The sequence below is a fragment of the Ixodes scapularis genome, unplaced genomic scaffold (assembly GCF_016920785.2).
Source record: "Ixodes scapularis isolate PalLabHiFi unplaced genomic scaffold, ASM1692078v2 PGA_scaffold5__190_contigs__length_132052651, whole genome shotgun sequence".
Taxonomy (NCBI): Eukaryota; Metazoa; Arthropoda; class Arachnida; order Ixodida; family Ixodidae; genus Ixodes; species Ixodes scapularis.
This window is the reverse complement of record NW_024609880.1, coordinates 63,139,646-63,159,893: the sequence shown is the minus strand read 5'-3', so window position 1 is coordinate 63,159,893 and position 20,248 is coordinate 63,139,646. Positions and strand designations below refer to the sequence as shown.

General features: G+C 48.2%; 1 protein-coding gene across 1 annotated transcript; it reads right to left on the bottom strand.

Moving 5' to 3' along the window:
• Nucleotides 1-264: 264 nt before the first annotated feature.
• LOC120840902 (sepiapterin reductase-like) lies at nt 265-19,543 on the bottom strand. The gene is made up of 3 exons (XM_040211675.1): nt 18,964-19,543; nt 4,313-4,456; nt 265-383 (listed from the first exon to the last, which is right to left on the bottom strand). The coding sequence occupies exons 1-3, from the start codon at nt 19,541-19,543 to the stop codon at nt 265-267; spliced, it is 843 nt and encodes a 280-aa protein (XP_040067609.1).
• Nucleotides 19,544-20,248: the final 705 nt, after the last annotated feature.

Genomic DNA, 20,248 nt, shown 5'->3' with positions numbered 1-20,248 from the left:
TATTTTCTTGACACATCACACGTAGAGAGAGAAGGAAAGATGAGACAATATTGAATCGAGGTTGTTCGTGACGTCACTTTACTTCTACTTCTTCCTCAGATGTTCATCACCAACACCTGAGGAAGAAGCTGAGGTAGAGTGACGTCACGGCTTCAATTCAATATTGTCTTTAACTGATAGAGCAAACCAGTGACCGAGTGTGACTTTGCCCCATCCGTTGGCCAACACCGCGCGCGGTTCAACCTGCTCAAACTCGATCCAACGTTAGGGAGCCTCCGAGTGTCTGACGTGATCCCCCGACTTGAAGTTTCCGTGTTCGAGGATGCGAATCAGTCGACCGGCTGTCACCTCCGGGCTTATGACAGTGCCAGTTTTGACTTTATCTGTAGAAAAGAAGAGAGGCGTTTAATGTATAGTATTCATAACCGATGGCTCTTAATTCGCTAGCATATTTATTATAGCTCCGTTTCACTCCATTTCTGACAGAAGCCCACCGGTACGACCCAATAGAGCCGACCAAACACTGCCAAAAGTACATCGTCACTGGGACTCGTGGTTTTTGTGCGCTTACCATCCCCGGCTAAACCAATCGCGCACATAAGACAACAAAGCGCGAAGGATCATGGGGCATTCACTGTTCATGGAGGTTAATGGCTATACGCTTTCAAACGGGCGGTAGCTTGTGCCACCTAGCCTTAGTTTAACAAGACAAAGATAGCGAAGTCGCACAAAGACGACAAGCGCCGTGACGATGCACTGTTGGGGCTCTTACAAACGAAACGTCTTGGTTGAGCTGAAAATGGGTGTCTTGATCTTGTGCACTCTAGCCGAAACTAGACCGGATGATTTTGTTTTCTTCTAAAGGGCGCGATTTTACGAAACGCAATTTCAGTTCCGGTAAGCCGTGAGTGGTCATATGCTGCAGGTGAACGCTTTCCGCGATTCTTCGTTAGCGTCGCATGCACGCGTGGAGGGAGATCGAGAAGGAACTGCTCATTGAAGGAACAAAAAAAAAAAATGGCAACCATAAGGGGAGCTTGGCGCTATAATTTCTAAGCACCCAGTGACATTAACAAAGACCTGGGGAGCACAGAATGTGTTCACTTCGCAGAAATTAACGCCACGCAACTCGAAGTTACTTGAATTGGTCACGCCACGTCAACTTCCCTCGCTGAATTTGGCGGGGAAACGGATGTCACGTGGCTCGATGTCGCGCGGCGTTGTCCCGTGACGGCTAGTTCTCCGTTATATTTAGCGAGAAAATTGACCTCACGCGACATCGGTTTCGCGCTAAAGTTCGCGAGTAAATAGACGTCCCGTGACGAGGCCTCATGACGGTCACGTGACTTCTGTTTCCCCGCTAAATTTAGCTGAGAAACTGACGTTACGTGATACTAATTTTTCCGCTGAATTTTGCGGGGAAATTGGCTTGACGCTCCTTCGTGAATATCCTTCGTGGCGGTTTTCACGTGGAATTACGGCTTCTGAAAGACAATGTGTGTTAAAGAATACTTTCTTGCGTGTCCGCTCTGGGACAATGGTTTGCAAGTCTGCAGGGTTTTAGGTCGTGAAAAGATAATTCTATAAATAAACCAATGAACCATTGAAACTTTTCACAACGGTGTCTTTAAGTGGTGCATTTATTAGAGTTAAATTTTCTGAGCGTAGATCTCAGAAGACTACTTGAAGCCTCAAAAACAACTAATTTTTTTTTCGTTTTGCTTTTATAGACAAAGACAAACGGCAAAAACTGTCGGGTTGACACTGTTAAGGACGTTCACACTCTTGCGACCTCTTAAAACTGGGTTCCTTAAAGCCTCTTACAACGAGAGGACACACTGGCGCCATCTATTGGTTAGCAGTGTAAACTTGGCGGTCCGGCATATTATCTATTTCTCTCGCGCAATATCCGTTCTTTCTTGGCTGGACAAACTTTTCGTCAACGTTATAAACGGGCCTTCCTTATTACGCACATTTGACTTCGGAAATACTGCAAAACCTTCGCTCTTGTGAAATGCAGCTCCAGGGTCACCGCATAGATGGCGCCAGCGTGCGAGTGTGTTCTGTTGTCCTAAGAAATTTTAAGAGGTTTTAACAAGTCTCGTCTCTCTCGGTCGTACCCGGTTGCAAGAGTGTGAACGGGCCTTTACTCCCATATGGTACCACAGACGCTCCGACCTGATAGATCTGCTTTGGGGCATTCTTCTTAAAAAAAAAGCTTTCACGTTTTGGCTATATGTTGTGTCGTCTGCTAGTGACAGCGCCAACCAAACGGTTTTTAAAAGCCCGTTCACACTCTTGCGACCGAGTACGACCGAGAGAGACCAGACCAGTTTTTAAGCCTCTTGCGATCTCTTCGGACCAGCTCCGCTGCTGCGCATTCGGTTCTATGAAGTCGCAAAAGGCTTAAAAACCGGTCTGGCCTCTCTCGGTCGTGTTCGGTCGCAAGAGTGTGAACGGCGCTTAAGGCGAAAGCATTAACTGTCCCATGAAACGAGCCGACGTCATCAGCTTTGAAGTCGCGCCAAACGGCACCTAAACTCCTTTCTTCAAGTGAAGCCGCTATGTCCCAGCTTTGAAACCCCGCGAAAAGCCTAGCCAAACAGTACCTATAGTTTCCCCGATCTTAAAGGAACGCAGTGAAGCAGATGGATTTCGGCTTCGGTCCCACTGCCTGGCGCGCGTCATATGGTGAATTCCGCTCGCAGATCTCGAGCGCTCCAAAAGCGCTCCATTCGGAGCGCGCATATTCCGCTCGCAGATCTGGCTCAAGTTGGTCATCTTCCGCTCGTAGATCTCTGGCAGCGCCCGCTCCACGGAGCGCCCCATACTCCGCCGAACTTGCTCTGCGGGATTTCACGGATCTCTCCGGAAGTTGACAGAGCGGCCCACGTGATTTCCGTCCAAATCGGCGGTGCGCATGCGCGGCGAGGTTGGAGAGATCGGCGGGCCGGTCGGGTCGTGGAGTTGGATCTGTTCGGGTGCGTCGGTTGTTTACTCTGGATTGTGACGGCTCGAACGCTTCCACCTCACGTAGATCAGAGATAAAAAGCCGAGAATGTGGAGCGTGGCAAATCGTAAGCGCTGACATCTGTGATCGTGAGAGGAAGAACGAGAAAAAGAACGACAGAAAAGCCGGAGGCAGGCGCAAGGTTAGGCCTATACATTCTGCAGCCAGTGATTGTTTACCTTTTAACACAGCATTCCGTCGGCGTTTTCCCGTGAAATAAAGCAAGAAGTGGTTAGGCAACGACCGCGCAAGTGATGGTTTGTTACCTCCCTGTTTATTAAAGTCGTACTAGAAATCTGAACTCCACCGCTGGCAATCGCTGTCCGTGCCCCGCCGCTTTGAGGCGGCCGAAAGGTATGTGACGGTGCCGAACGCTGACGTCTTCGTTATTTGTGACATGGGCGCCGTGGTACGTATAATTTCGCCCGGCCTGTGTCGCGTGTTACTTCTGCAGCTAAGCAGTGACAGTCGTCACTGGTCGTCGGAAAGATCAGCCGGCTGAAGCGTTGGTGGGCTGGTCAATTTCGAGCAGCGGCCATTTTGTACGGCGGAGAGAGAAGAGGTGTGGGGGAGGTCGCTCCAAGAATGCAAGTTTATCTTCCCCTGGTCGATTCGGAGCGGGTCCCACGGAGCGGAATTTCGCCTCCCTCGCGGATTTTGGAAAGCGCTCCAGATCTACGAAGGAATTCACCAATAGTTTCAAGGAACGGGGGCTTCCATTCGCCGCTGCGCGTCAGTTTCAATGACCGCCACCCCATGGCGCTGCGTGTCCGCGCCGCGAGAGCGCCGCTCCCAGGTTAGAGCGGCGAGGAGAGCTGAGAGAGCGCGCCCTCGCGCGACGCAAATACGCCGCAGTCTAAAAAAGGGGGGAAAGAACAAGCACGGCTTTCGCCTTCACAATTCATAAGAAGTGCTTAGGTGTACCTGGAGCCTTTTGTTTACTTACACATTATTTTATAGGACCTGCACTCATAAAATTTAAGTCGGATAAATGTACCGCCTAAAGACATTTTCGTGAAAAGTTTTGAATGCCCTTCGTTCATTTTTATGTATTTATTTATTTATTTGTACACACTGCTGGCCCGTGGGGCCGTGGAAGGGAGGAACAAACACACACACAAAAAAAGAATATGATTCATACCTCCAACAGAGCTACGAACAATAAAGTAGTTACAAGATTAAATAAAAAAAAATTTTTTTTACGCCCGGATAATGCTTTGAGAGACTCAGCAGGTTTTTGCTACTTGTGCACAACGCACATTCTGCGATTCTGAAAAGAGCAGTCAGAGGCGCGTTCGAAACACCTTAACTTCGTACCTTCATACTGGGAGCCAAAGAGTTCTTTGAGCATGGCTGTAGCCACCGCTCCTGGATCGTAACTGCAGACGGTCACCGACGGGTTCTCTGCGGCCACCACTCTCATGAACATCTCCCGGGCTGCCTTGCCTGCAGCAAAGGAATCGACGGCTCGAAGAACTCGTGGCGAAACAACGAGCCATAGGCGCCGATTACGAAAAAAACGAGGGTGCCAGAGCGCCCCTCCCTCCCCTGCCCCCCGTCCTTCTTCCGAGCTCTTCGGAAAACCAAGCACCATCGCCTCCGGAACCTTAATTAATCTCATCTGTGGGCCCCTGCCCGTACATATCGATAGCTGGCGCCCAGTGTATAAATAAAACTTTCACTGACCGCCCTGCTGGCGCCCAGTGGCTAAATTAAAATTTATCTTCTAACCAGCTGTAGTCACTGAGTGACCAGAGCTGTTGAGTGGATTTATCTTTGTAGCCATTCACGGCAGTCCTGTTCGAAGACCCTACGTAGTATTGGCAGAGATGATAAAGGCTAGTGCTTGAAATTCCTTCGAAAGCCATCAGATGTAGTTGCGAATGACGACAGTGGCACGTCTAGCGGCCGTGGAGCCTACGAAAGTTGATGACAAAGTGTGTTTTGTAAGCCCCATTTGTTTTTCCCAAACGTCGAAACAATTCATTGCGGTCGGTGGGCTTGAACCATGGAATTCACTGATCACGACTGCAATGACAGATAAGCTATAGGATCACAAAAGCAGAAAATTGTTTAGGTATCATGCCGTCAGCATGCTTATCCTGCATATCCTACGTTATCCAAGGGATTACACACGTTTGGGACGTCTCTCTCAAGAGACGCCCCAAACGTTTCCCGGGAAGGTAAGGGGCCTGGGAAATTGAGAACTTTCCGCCTATGCAATGAGCCGAGTCCGTGGCTGCAAATCTCCGACGGCGAGCTTCCGGAGTGTGGAGCGATTTGGCGCCGTGCCTTCCACACTTTCAAGATTGCCGGTCTTCGCAGACCGTAAGTGTGAGCCCGTCCTGGGCATCCGTATGCCTAAACGGCGCACTCTCACAAGGCGCCCGGTGAATACCCTTTATTAGCGGCGAGAGGTTTTTGGTGGCGCCCTCGTATGCTCCCTCTCTTGAAGTCATTATCTTGAGAAGAACAAGTCCGATGGTGTTTTGTAATTAGCATGGTAGAAGCCTGAAATCATCGAGCCCTGAAACCAACACTGCCAACGCCGCCGAAATGGATGTTCTTACGTTACTGTTATTTCGGTCTATGAGAAATCCTTTGCTGACGTCATAGTCAGCATTCAGCCAATCGTGGAAGGCCGACCACAGCGACGCTTTTGATCGCGCACGTCACCAATAGGTGAAGGCGCTGTTTCCAAACTTTTGGGGAGGGGATCGAGGAGTGGCCGCTCCTTAGCGGTCACCTCTGGAACTAACGCTGTGTGGCAAACAAAAACCTTCCGATAGCAGTCATTAGTGCATTCGCTACCGTGGAAGACGACGACGCAATGCTCTTGAAAGCTATTCTTTTCTCCTAAACGCACCTAGAATAGATCTAGTTTCTTCTTACGTTCAATGTCAGCGAAGTCATCTTGGAAGGAAAAACAAGCACAAGTGTGATCACGCGCAAGCGTGCCGGGCCAGCCACGTCGTGTCGGCCGCTCACGCTGTACTCCGTGGACGGCTCGACGTCCGTGTTTTTTTACAGTGAAGCTGTTATGCCCTAGGATATATTAATTGGGGTTGTGTGGATATTTAGACTGCGTGTAGTTGGTCAGCCATTTCAAAGTTGCGACGAGTCACTCGCTGTAAATGACAAATTTAGCCAGTGGAGTACAACTGCTAGGCTGGGGTCTTTAACGTACACCACGCAGTAGTGGTACACGACCGCATGCCGGTACGATGCTCATCCGGATCGAAACGGGTAGGGGTGGGAATAGACCGATCTCACCAAGCGTTCGGCGCATGCGTGACGCCGCCATAACTTTAGTTCGCAGGAGGCAGGCAGCAGTGCAGAAGACGGCTCGTGCCGCCTCATGCTCCGCACGCGCACAGCTCCAGCGAGGTTGTCGCACGTGCAAAAAGACTAAAGCTTCTCGATGCATGGCGGCAGCGGTGGCGTAGACAAACTGACTGGTGAGGTCGGTCTACACACCGATCTCACCAAGCGTTTGGTGCTTGGGCGAGGCAGCCATAACTTTAGTTCACAGGAGGCATACGGCAGTGCACGAGACCGTTCGTGCCCAGCACGCGCAGAGTTCCAGCGAGGTTGCCGCACGCGCAGAAAGACTAAAGTTCTCTCGATGCATGGCGGCAGCTGTGGCGTAGTCAAACTGGCTGGTGAGATCGGTCTATTGAACTCAGGGGTGCTATGTTGCGCTTAATAATCTTATCGGGAAGGGGGATTGGTGGCCGAGTGGGCTAGCGCACACCAGCTCGGAGCACGTGGAGCGAAAGCTCGGGCTGCAGAACCCAAAAATCCTGGGGGGGCTATGTTGCGCTTTTTGCACTCCCAGGAGACTAGGGAGAAGGAAGTGACGTCAACGATTAGAGCAAACGCAGATTTGATGTTGTCAGAAGAAACCAAAATCAACATACAATCTGCATTTGCTGCGTTGTTGACGTCACTTCCTTCTCCCTAGTCTCCTGGGAGTGCAAAAAGCGCAACATAGCCCCCCCAGGATTTTTGGGTTCTGCAGCCCGAGCTTTCGCTCCACGTGCTCCGAGCTGGTGTGCGCTAGCCCACTCGGCCACCAAACCCCCTTCCCGATAAGATTATCTAGGGCGGCGCGGGGACTGCATTTCTTTCTCTATATCCGGCCCTGATTGGCTGCAGGATCCTTAAAAGCCAGATTGCTTTTGTAATAAACCCACATCGTCTTCCAGCAGCAGAGAGTCTTTCTGTTCCTCGGCAGCCGTTCCGTCGTCGAAACCGCCGGAAAGGTAACAGCCATGAGAACGTAGCACAAAATTGTCGACTCGAGTAGACGGCTGCGCGTGATCGGGAAGCTCAGCTTCCTTTCAAATTCCAAAGGTGGACCGTACTTCTTCCTTCAAGTTGTCGTTGCTAGTCAAAGTCACTACCATATTGCCGAGGTCTTGAGGCTCTGATGGTCTGCGAAGCATTTAGCGCGGAGAAACTGCCCGGCGGGGATGAAATAATTCGCCTCACAGCACATTATCGTGAGCCTCGGTTCACCTTGAACCACTCTCAGGAGCATACGGTCTCGCAGTTCTTTTTAATATGCAAAATCAGTTCGATTGATGGAGCCAAGCTCGACGGTGTTCGGGAGGTTTTGAGTCGGCAAAGGTTTGCAACTATACATGGCTTGCACTGACGTCGCATCAACCGCCACTGCTCCGTACCATGTTCCTGTGCCCGCACCTGCTGCAGCATATATCGCACCTCGGCAAGCCTTGCCGGGAAGACAGATTCAATGGTGCGAAATGTATGCGGCCGAAAATACAAAAACAGAGCATGGTAAGGAGAAATGGCGGCTGGTACGGTGCCATATGACGTCACGTGCAAAGCATACAGGTAGGTGATAGCCAGGTGGTTTAAGTCGGCGCTGGTTTAACGTGCTAAGAGACGGGGAAGGTGCTACGTGTTGCAATCAGTTCGGTTGCAGTCGGTTGATGGGCAGGTTGGCCCCCAAGCTTCAATACCATCATCTGAAGGATTGGCAAGAACCCAATCTCTCTTGGCAAGTTAACGCCAAGTTCAAGGATACTATGTCACCAAAGTTGCACGAGGTTTTACCTGCTCGCATTTGTTGAAAACAGATTGGCTGTGTGTATGTTTATTAAGCCTAAACTTAGTGTGCCTCGACGGGCGACTTGTCTCCTAGCTTTAGATGAGAAATTTTCCCAGTGCAGTACAACCGCTACCCTGGGGTCTTTAACGTGCACCACGCAATAGTGATACATGACCGCACGCTGGTCAGAGTGTCGAGCCGAAATTTTTATCGGTTCGGGTTCGGGTTCGGGTTGGGGTTCGGGTTCACGGCTTTCGGTTCAATTCCAGTTCAGTTCTGTGGAGAAACGATAATGGTTCAAGCCGGTGTAAACCGGTTTGAACCGCTAAAGTGAGAACATATTTTCCGCGATGTTTAGGCAATAGGCACTATATACCGTCATGGAATGACTAGCGTTAAAGTTTCTTTTACCGTTTGTGCAATCATCTTTTCTATTCCGTATCAAAAATTAGAAACTGCGTTATTGAATTTCGACGTAACAGTAAAAAAAGACAAAAAAACTTGTTTAACGTACAATACGTCGTGTTGATACGACTCAACATTCATTTGTTTACCTCAGTCACATGATATATTTTACCTCAGACGAAAGGTTGTCGTGAAGTGAGGTAGGTCACTTATAATACCAATAGGGAGTTTTAGAATAGTGCACGCTAAAGCTTTGCGTACGCAAAGAATAGCGTCGTTGCCACTGCGCATGCTCCGAACGCAAACCAGGTTTTGCGCTTTGCGTGCGTAATTTTAGCGTGCGCTATTTCTTGGAAATAGCGTGCGTACGCAAAGAGTGTTTGCGCTTCTCCAAGGAGGATTCGTGATGAGAACTTGGCTAAAGCCAAGACGAGCACAGTTAAAAAAATGGCGGCTTCCAGGATTATGTTGGCGGCTGCTTTGGCGCGGCGTCGTGAGTGCGACGTCGGCGGCATCCTAGCGACTGCGATTTTCAATGCGGGACGACATTGCACGTGGTTTGGCAACGACCCCCGGCAACTTGATGCTTGCGACGCGCGAACATTTCTCGGCGAAGGTACGATGTGCAAAGGCCAGTACACGAGACCTCTCTTGCCGAGGCGACGCAAGCGGACGCGACCGGTCGACCGCTCGCGTCGCATTCTCACGTTTAAACGAAGCTAAAATAATACTCTGGACCAAAAAACTTTTTTTTTCTTAAGTTACAGCATTTCGTGAGTCAAATAAAAATTGTGACTGTATCTTGGTGGCGTCGCAAGCGCGAGACGCTTGGGCTTTGGCGTCTCGACGGAGAAACGCTATTCTAAAACTTTCTCGCGTCGCATGCGCTAATACAAGCGCCAAATGTAGCGCTAGCGTGCGCTAAAATTGCGTACGTTATTCTGAAACTCCCTATTATTTGGTACAAATTTGCGTCGCAGTCTTAAAAGTTGAATAACAGTAGTGCTCTTGAACTAAGGTATCAATTACAGTGCATAAAAACATGAAATCCCCCCCCCCCCCCCCCATCATCACCGTATTTATCCTGATATATAGTTTACAAATTACGTTTCACAATATATATGATGACGCAACTGAGCTAAAGGCAATCATATTTTTAAAATGTCTAGAAAGTTTTAGGATAAGCCCTTTCAGTCTACCTTCGATAGAAACTCTGAGCGGCAATCACAACGCTTGTTTTCCTAACTCACAGTGATGCAGTCGAAGAATCACGCAGAACAAAAGTTATCAAAATTGTTAACCCTAATCTGTACGTACCTTCGAACTCGAATCGAAGGTGGCCTAATATAGAGCGTACCCAAGTGAATTTTCTCTTACGGGAATAAACTGGCATGGCCTGGTTGTTGAGGTTTGTTCTGAACAAGATGCCGGTCAATTTAATATGAAAATAAGCGTCATTCTTAATAAATTATAATTTTTTGTTAAACAGAACAAAGCAGTGTTTGATGCTCTACTCGACATGGCAGCAAGTACCGATGGTCTACTCGACGTGTTCGCTCTCTTGCTGTCTGCGTGCGTAATGAACATAGTCTCGCCACTCGCCACCGCGTATTTTCTTTCTGTCCAGCGTACAAACACATACAATTAGTGTTCATCACATAAAAGAGGAATTGAAAAACTTCTATAGTATGTTGGAAACGTTGTTTATGTGTCAGGAACACATATATACTCAAATCAACTGCAAAACCTGAAATTTGTTAGATGCTCTCTCAGATGACTGATGCCCGTGCCTATCGAGGATAAAAACGCTGGTAAAGATTAGCAGAGCATTTTTCAGATAATATGGAGGGGGGGGGGGGGTACTTATGATGTAGATCTTTAAGTTTATCTGGGGGGGGGGGGGGGGGGGCTTTATTTCTCTTGTCAAATATTCAGTCAGTAATTAAACATATCTTTGTCAACAAGAAATTCGACTGTATGAAATTCACCTAATCGCTTATGACCGACAAGAGAGGACGATGCTCGAAATTACTCCAGCTGGTGCGTCACTCCGCGTAAACGTGTTTTTTTGTTCGCTGTTTAGCAGTGGGAAGCACCGGGCCGGGGGATGCCAAAAGAATTGTGCAAACACGATAGACACGAGGGATCATATACGAAATGCGCAGCAGGATAGATAGTAAATGGTATTCTTTTAAATAATCCCGTACAGAATGCCTTACTGCAAAACAATATACATAGAGATGCATGCAATGGTATTCTTAATTATACATAAATAGCGCGACGTACAAATATTCTGATATTTTTAATATAAATCACATTTAGGTACCAGCTGGTATCAGCTCCAAACTTCGCGAAATACGGTTTCGGGTGGCTAATGTTATATTCGGTTTTACGTGCGCTTGTTTGGGACATTACCATTACAATTCTTTCATCAGTCATCCCTTAAAGAGAATATTTCAGGCAGTCTATTGAAATCTTATCCACTTTTTGCCGACTCTTTCAAATCCTATCCAGTCATGTCGTGCGCTCTAACATTTTAATAGGTTGCCTATCATCGCGAGACTGCTATATATGCATACTACAGATCTTGAATATCTAATTTTGCTGGTGTAGCGAACATCGCATTTCATAGAAAACTGAACTACTGTCGAGACGGTTATAACGAAGTCAACGGGAATAGTAAATCACTTCGCTATATCCGGTATTTCGTTTTAACCGACTTCGGTTAACAAAGTGCCAAAGAGAATGGGAAATCGTGATCGCTTCTCTGTGGCCGCTATTTCGTTATAACCGAGTTGGTTATAACCGGTCTCGACAGTATTTAACATGGTTTGCACGTGACGTTATCGCAGTCTAGGCTGGAGATTAGTGCGATTTGTTTTTGCTGAGAAGATAAAATCTGGTGTGGAAAAATGCACTGTGCAGAAGGTACGCGCTCAGCAGCAAAGCCGCTACAATAGACCCTTTCCGGAATTCAGCATCATCTGGTGGCTCAAATGGCAGTTTATATTTTACCATACTAATGGCGGCAATGAACCTGTAGTCTGCAGTATTTTCTCGGGCACCGTCCCTTTCGCAAGTCCGACAAAAGACAATGTGCGCTTCACTCACTCTAAGAAACAATTTGAGGAAAAGGGTAGCAATGGCGCATTTTCTGCCCTTCTACTGATGCGCCTCTAAGCGGACACGACAAGGGAGGAACGAGACGTTTTCTCCTTTTTAGGCAGACGGGAGAAAGCTTCCGCCCTCCCGACTCATGTTCTTTCGGTTTTGTTTTTCGAGCACGTCGCACACGTTGTTTAATAAAAAGTTGAGTTGATTGAGCTTCAGCGGCAGCGAAGGCCGCCTGTAATTCCGTCTTTCCGTCCAAACGTGCACAACATTTCGGTTGCATTTACATTTTTACCACTAATTTATCGAAGGAGCAAACGAAGCCGCTAGAAATAGCAATGTTCCGGAGCAGCGCCGGCTGCGCAGCGCTACGTACACTGGGCTAAGGTGGCCGCCTCCGGATTGCGAAACGACGACATTTCGACGTTGACAACGTTATGGAAACCGCGGAAACTGCATCCCAGACAGGTAGGTTTTGCTGCCGGGTGCCTGGGCGCCTTCTGTGCTGAGTTCGGTTCTGTTTTCCGATGCCGAGCGCCAACCGGCAATCAACGTGGTTCTGTATTTCTGCGTCTCGGCAACTTAGCGGCCACATGGCGATGGCAGTGTTGTGCGTTGTAAACAGAAGACTGGAATTAACGCCGATGCGACCGTGTGTTCGGGTATCTGTGCGTGGTGTAACAACAAGATGAGATGACGTTAACTGTCGGGCATTGATTCCGGTGGTCGGGCGGTTATCGAGAGGGGCGGGGGGTTACAGGTTGACATTCCGATTTACGTGAAAGAGTTTAGGATCGCTTCGAAGATTACGGTGCAATCGATCGACCTGCGGATAGTCATGTAACGCCGGTCTGAACCGTATATCGTACATGGCCAATGTGACTGTCGTCTGCGATGCCCCGTTGTCTCTTCCCCGAGAGCGATTGCGCTCTGGGGAAAGGACTGAACAGTATGAAAATATGACGGAAAGTACGTATACTTACTGTTTGGAATTTTCGAATTAAAAAATGATAATAAATAAAATCGCAAAAACAAAACAAAAAAAACAGTGTGTCTAAAGGAACGTCGAACGTACCCGGAACGTCGAATCTAAAGATACGTCGACCATATTGCAAGCACCCTAATTCTGCACAAGAAATGAGAGATCGGAGACATGCGACGTCTGCTCTCCATCTGGGCTGAGCGTCCGAAGCGTCGCTTGTTTCCTTTCCCCTTCTCTTTCCACGTATTAACCACGCTTTTAGTTTTGTGCCCACCTTTACGCGCTGGCAACACACCACTTTTTGGTCCCTAGCACTCGGTTTCGTCATCAGATCTTAGATGGCGGCAGACAAGGGCACTTGCGCTACCGCGCAGGCGCCAGTAAGGCTATATGCTTCTGTTTCGGTTTCGTCCCCATTCGTTCGACTTCGTCGTCTGACTTGCAGGCGCGCCTCTTTTTTTGTTTACGCGGTTCAGTTCATTTGTTCAGGCGTTCACAACTTTCCTTTGCAACATGACTGAAAAGAGGACTTTTACTTAAAGGGGCACTGCAAGGACGTTTTTTTACTGGTTTTTAATTTGTACCGAATCTGAGCGCACTGAACTTAAAAAAAAATAAAAATTCTTTTCTCAAAATTCGCATTACTTTAAAAGTTTTAGGCACATTAGAATTACAAAAAACAAGCAAAAAATAGCCCCATTCATGACGCCCTTGGTTGCTTGACTGGCCGTGAACCAGAGGAGAGGTGGTGAGCTCAGAGAGCGGTCACGGCTGCCGCACTCCGTGTCGACGGCTCGAGAGGGCGCCACTAAAGCACGTGATGGATAGGCTGTATGAAGCCGGCAGCCAGAGCGGCTCGCATTACATTTGCTGCGCGGTTAAACACTAATTCGGCATGACACTTCATTGCCCACAAACGACAGCAAACACGGGGTAAAGATCAGTTCAGAATGGCAGCCACTTCGCGCGGCCATACCGCCGACAGGCCAAACCCCGAGCCAAAGCTGCTCGCCGAAAGCCTTGGGAACGTTCGGAACCGGTCGGATCCTCCAGTCCGTACGACGGCAGCGCCGCCGCGTACATCCGGGACCTTTTTACGCTCGCTGCTCGTTGTGACTGATCCCACTACACCTCTCTAGTATGCGCCGCCTTTTCCACCGTTTGATTGCGAGTATGTCGACGGGTAATTTGATGTTTCCGTACTTTTTTAACTGCATTTGTTACTTTTCTGATATAAAATAGTGAACAAAAACTACTTTTAGAAATATAGAAACGGTTCGCGCCACTTATATTTTGTATTTCGACAAAAAAAAAAAAAAGTGTTTAGCGGCTCTGACCAGGAGTAAGCCCTAGACCTAAGACGTCACATTTCGCGCGCTTTTGGCACCGGGGGTCGCCCCCGTAGGTGGAGGAGATTTCCGCGTCGTCCGTTTAAAATATGACGCACTTATATTTAGTTACTCTCTCCGTGCGTGCTGGCTTACCCGAACCCCGAGGGACGTGAAAACCGCAAAAAAAAAAAAAAAAAAAAAAAAAAAACAATTACACCAACTTCCCGAGGGGAACTATGGGGGGATGCGGAGCATCGTTCCATCACACTTCATCGGAAGAACGAAGTGAAGTGGAGTCAACAGCGGTGAACTGAACGCGCGCAGAAATTGGTTTTCTCCTTATGTTTATACAGCCTTGACGGAGATGCGCCTCAACGGGTAATCGGTCTCTTAGCTGTAGATGAGACATTTAGCCAGTGCAGTACAACCGCTAACCTGGGATTCTTAACGTGCATCACGAAGTAGTCATCACACGAACGCGCGCCGGTACGAAACTCATCCAGATCAAAACGGGCGGGGGCGGCGGGGACTCAAACCCAGGAGGTTCCCAGCGCAAGCTTTCGCTCCACGCTCGGAGCTGCGACGCGATAGCCCACTCGGCCACTTCCTCCCCTTGAACGCGCGCAGCGCGCTACCCCTGCTTATATTCAAACTTGAAGGAGAATAAACTAGAGGAGGAGAATGGACCTTTTCCAAATACCGACGGCACCAGGCGGTGGCTGCACGAACTAAAAATCAAGGAAGTGACCTACCTGCGCTACCATCGATAATGGGAGCTACGTTACCAGTTGCTTCGCTCTCTGAGCAGCGTCGCATGCCCAACGCAACGAGGTAGGCCTAGCGCGACTTTAAAAAAGGAAATCCGTAGCGTCCACCCAAACGTCGTGTTTTTCTTTCCGTCCACTTTCTTTTTTTTGTGTAACACAATTATATATATGCTGCAATTACGTGTTCTACTCGTCGATTTACAGCCTCATTCCGAATTTCCTCGATTTTTTCGTGCCGACTTCCACCGCTTGGCATCGGGCGCTCGCGCGTGCGCAGAACGCTTCTCGGAAAAGGTCCATTGCGCCTGCGCGCGCGGTGTGAGTAGAAGCGAACGCTCGCGAAGTGCAAGCAGCTGGTAGCTGCGTGCACTTCGCGCAGCTGTTGAAGAGAGAGAGAACGCATGCGCAGCTGTTGGAGAGAGGGACGCAGCTGGTAGCTGCGTGCACTTCGCGCAGCTGTTGGAGAGAGAGAGAACGCACGCGCAGCGAGGAGAGTTGCGCATGCGTAGTGTGAGTGCGGACTACGACGCCGCGGGACATAGCCCGAGCAAGAGATGCTCCGCATCTAAAAAGGTAGGCGCTTAAATATGATTTTAGCCCTCTTTAGCACAGTGAAGTTAGAGCGAACGGGCATCACGTACGCGAAAGATAATGGGAACCACGGTACTGCAGAGCATCTGCGATACCCTGTGATATGGTGGCGAAGACAGCGGGAGTAGGTATTCAAGGGCGCCGTGACCCTTAAAAAGTGTACGGGACCGCGCAATAATGCAAAAATTGGCATCCGGGACTCGAGAAGAAGATCTGCGAGTTTGTATGCAGCTAACTGGACGGGCCACCGAGGACTCGTCGAGTCGTAGCGAGAGCAACTGGTTGACCGTGGTGCGCGCTGAGAATTGACGGCGAACGGAATAATTTTTTCTAGGGTTAATTTTGTAATTTCGGAACATTTCCCGAATGTACCCCCCCCCCCCCTTTCTTGAACATCGAATGGACTAATTATGGTAGCAATGAGAAATAAAGATGGAATGAAAATTGCCATTGGGGTCTCAGTAAGGGACGCTATGACCCGCTGTGATCTGACCCTTCCCAATCGTGGTTACGTCCGACGCAGCTCTGGGTTCCGCGGCACGTTCGACATGGGTCCGGATACGTCCGACGTAGCTCTAGACTCCGTGTTTCGGATACGTCCGATGTACCTTTACACAGTGAAAAAAAACTATTATTTATTTTTGGTGTTTAAATATATTACGGTTCCTGGAGAAAATGCCCTCCAAGTAGCGCGCTGGGATGAGCGCCAGAAGTTATCTAGCTCGCCACGGCGTAGCTCCGTAGACGCCTGCCGGAAGTCGCGGCTTTGACTGCATTCAAGTTGATCGAAAAGCGATTTCTCTCCCCGTGAAGCTTCGCTTAACCTGAAATACCCCCCTACCAGTCATGGGTAAGTTACTTTTAAAAAGTAATTCGTTACAGTTACAGTTACTTTCACAAAAAAGTAACGAAGTTACCGTTACAGTTACCGCAACAAAAAAGTAACTCGTTACAGTTACAGTTACTTTCAAAAAGTAACGACGTTACTTTTCAGTTACTTTCCTATAACACAAAAATTAAGGAAAAACTAATGTTTGAAAGAAAAAAAATATAGACACGAATCAGTCTGGCTTTCACCATAGCGGTAAATTCAAACTTAATAATTTAGCTGGAAAATTAGTCAATATTATGAAAAGAATAAACACAAAAATTGAACTGGATGTGTTTTCTCAGATTTGAACACGAAGTCTTGTTGTCAGAGTACTCCTTGTTGCAAAGTTTGCATACTGCGGTTAAATAGTTAGCAACCAACTTCACCACAGAAAAATACTCTGTACGCCGGCCATGCTTGTTCTTTGTTCTGTTTTCATCAACATCCCTATCCTTGTAGCACTAGCACATTGCTGGCTCGTTGACGGTTGCGCTGTGTTCGTGTACTCCTTTGATATATTTCAGTTCGTACCCGGCAAACCAGAAACAAGCCCTGCGCAAACAACAGTAAATTTTGCCTCCACCGCTGAAACCACGCCGGAGTAGTGGCGCAAATCAAAATACGAAACATGCGCAGTGCGGAGTAGTGGCGCTAATCAAAATACGAAACATACGAAGTTCCCTCCGCGTGTATTGTTTCACGGTTGATTCACCCGATTGAAATGCGTGCGCAGAAAAGAAAAAATCGCAACGGAGGTAGTGCTTCAATATACTAAGATGTAAGTGCTCAGTCACAAAGTACAAGCAAGTGCGTAAAGATAACTACATTCTTCTTTTTTTTTTCTTCATCAAATCTACACGTGGCTATATTCGGATAGTGACTCGCGAGAAAGAACGTATTCTCAAGTTTGTGCAAGGCCAACTGACACTCAAAATGACGGAACAGACACTTTGGAAAGTGCAAGGAATAGCTAGATTATACTCGTTTAATGATATATTATTCACAAAGAACTGAAAAGTAACGACAAAAGTAACTTCGTTACTTTCATCGTTACCTCAGAAAAAAGTAATAGAACTACAGTTACAAGTTACATTCTTAAAAAGTAACTCGTTACAGTTACAAGTTACCGAAAAAGTAACGAAGTTACAGTAACGCGTTACTAGTAACGCGTTACTACCCAAGACTGCCCCCTACACAGGTTAATTCTAAACAGTGCAGCCGCACGCGAACAGCGCAAATAGAAAATCACCACAACAGAAATACTGGTTACGACGGGCCGTACGGGGAAGCAAACACATGGAACCGCATTGGAGCGGTTTGAATTATTGGCTTTCAAATAGTTACGTCATGAGCGTTCCATTTTACAAAGAGATTCCTCCCCTGAGCCGTTCAAGATACTCTCAGAGGTGTGACATTGCTGGGGAAAATATCAACATGCTGGGAATATTTTTTTATTACTTAGGTGGTCACCGAGAAAATCCGTATACCTTCGAAACGATAAAGGGCGGAAACGCAGAGCACAGATGTAACGATCGGGAAAGTGTGGTGTTATAATGATGTTTGTATGTGTGTGTATGTGTGTGCGCTCAATGTATATATGCAGCTCATGCGTAATTATATGTGTGAATAGTGAAGTTTTCCAAAACGGAATGGTGCCGTGAAAAAAAAAATCTTTTTTATGAACATGAATTGGGTGGTACTTAGCGCCTCCTGGCCTAGCTACTTGCAATTACCCTTCTTGACGCTGTTATCTGGTGGCAAGTGATTTAACCTTCTTTCCCGCCTCGCGATAATTTCTGGTTACCTTGCGACAGTTGCCTCGAACTTGCTCTTTTGAGTGAGGCTTAAGGTTTTGCGAATGGTTTACCATTGCTCCGTGATGTGCGGTTGACGAAGGAATTGTGGCTTGAGGAATAGCAAAGGTAAGACGTAAAGTGCGCGAAGTAACTAGATATCGGTTGTCTCCTTTTAACATCGTAGTGCTGACGACGAGAAGACTGACTGACTTCTTTCGAAACGCAAGTTTCTTTACCTGCGGGGGAAGCCACCTTCGGAAATAGATACAGTTCGCAGAAAGCTCGTGTTACACTTTTATTTGCTGCTCCTCTAGCCCCGTGCAATAGATGTGTCGTCCTCGTTAAGCCTTATTCAACTCGACTTGCTCGATTCGGGGCCGCCATAATGAGATGAAGGCGACGGAGGAACTTTGCTCCCTTGCTTTCGGGACGAAGGCTTCTCCCTTTCTAGAGAGACAGGTACCAGAGCGTTCCTCCCTTCATGGAGGACTATAGATATCCTTTTTTTCTAAGAGTGAGCAGCCTTGAACTACCCCGTCCCCTCTTTCTTCTCCTATGAAATCTATGGGTCGCAGCTTTCACTTTTACAAAAGCACACTCCCTGCTTCCTCTAAGAAGCACATATGGCCCAAACTGGAAACGGGAACACTGACTTTTGTCGTGACCCGAAAGACCTGTTGTCATGATGAACCTTGACGAGCTAAGCGGTAAGATTACAGTTGTCAATGGTACGTGATTTGAATGAAAACTGGGGTGATATTCTCCCAAGATCATTTACCCTGTGCGCTGTCCAAACATTATCTTAAAATATCGTTTTTTTTGTCGTTTTTTTCACTGGTACATTGAAATTCGGTGTTTATTATATAAATCCGTATTGACGAAAATTTTACCAGCGGGTGCTTTTTGGAGTTTTTCGGATTTATCCGAAAACACGGAACTATAGTTTTAATCCATTCGGGACTTTTTTATTTAAATTTCATAAATAAATAACATTTTAGTGTGCCCGAAACCCGAAGACTTACCTGTACAGTATAGGCCGACCTTCGGTACTGCCATGATCCCCCCGATGGACGAGACGTTGACGATTGTTCGCGTCGGACCCGAGTCAGAGTCATAGCGCCGGAGGAACGCCGCGGTCAGCGTCATGACGGACGTTAGATTCAAGCGGTAGTAGTCGCCGATCGCTCTCTCGTCGTCGTATGACACGGCATAGTCGGAGCAGTTTCCAATCGTCGCGGCGTTGTGCACGAGCACAACCCTGTCCGGATCCGGGAGTCGTGCCGACGCTCGTTCCAGAAGGTCCTGGTAGTCCCGGAAAAGGGCCCTGGAGTGGTCGCAGGTCTCGACGCTCACGTTGACTTCGCGTCCCAGAGCTGCGATAATCCGCTTTGTTTCTTCGAGACCGGCCGTGTTTCGACCCGTAATGACGAGGAGCGATCCTTTCGCGACGTGTTCGGCGAAACTGGCCGCTATGCCCCTGCCAATGCCTCCGCTGGCGCCTGTCACAACGATGAGAAACTTCTTTCTCCAGAATGCAGTTTCTCCGCCTGGGCTTCCGCGAGAGCACGCTGCCTCAGCCGTTTCCGCTCTCTTCAGCTCCATTCCAAAAAGGGAAGCCCTACTAACACTCGGAGCGATATACAACTGCTGCTACATAACTAAACACAGTCCAGCTGCGACGCTCACATGCAGGCACACGTCAGGGCTTTGGGGGCTGTTGTTTTTCACCACAAGCTTTCATAAAATGTGTAGCGGTACGATCGCTGAACTGCTAAATCATAACATTTCGGCAACTTGCCGTATTTTTGGAATAATCTAACGTTGCATTACGCAAGATGATTGAAGAGTTTCAGGGACGGTGTCACCATCCTGGCGGCCGGTCGCCGAAAAAGAAAGAGGGGGACAGGTTCGCTTGGCGTTGGCTTTGTGTAAATGCGTTAGCCGCGAACGTAGGCTTGTAAACTTCGGCAGCAAGAATATTACGCGGCTATAGTGTTCCAATACGAGCAATAGAGGTGACACGATCTGCTACGACTAGCTACGACCACCGGCCGCAGCGACGCTGGCGTCGAAGGAGCGCAACCTGTGTACTATGCAGCCAGTCGCCGTCGCCCCACGCAGATCGTTTGGCATTCAGGGCTTCCCGCCCTGGGTTCTTCATTTGTACTTGGAACCAAGTATTATATCTTGTGCTTGTGTATGTGCTCAGTGGCTGGATATACCTCACAGAGCAGTTCTTCAGACTCGACAGCGACTCAAAGTTGACGGCGGAGGGGCTTGCAGCAACGCTTTCTGTTGGTGCAAGGT

What these genes read in the sequence shown, in the direction of transcription:
- LOC120840902 (XM_040211675.1), bottom strand. Translation starts at nt 19,543, where the DNA reads ATGGAGCTGAAGAGAGCGGAAACGGCTGAGGCAGCGTGCTCTCGCGGA. An exon ending in GGTCGGCCTATACTGTACAG is followed by an intron (nt 4,457 to 18,963) that starts GTAAGTCTTCGG and finishes CCTTTGCTGCAG; the next exon opens with GCAAGGCAGCCCGGGAGATG. An exon ending in TGAAGGTACGAAGTTAAGGT is followed by an intron (nt 384 to 4,312) that starts GTTTCGAACGCG and finishes TCTTTTCTACAG; the next exon opens with ATAAAGTCAAAACTGGCACT.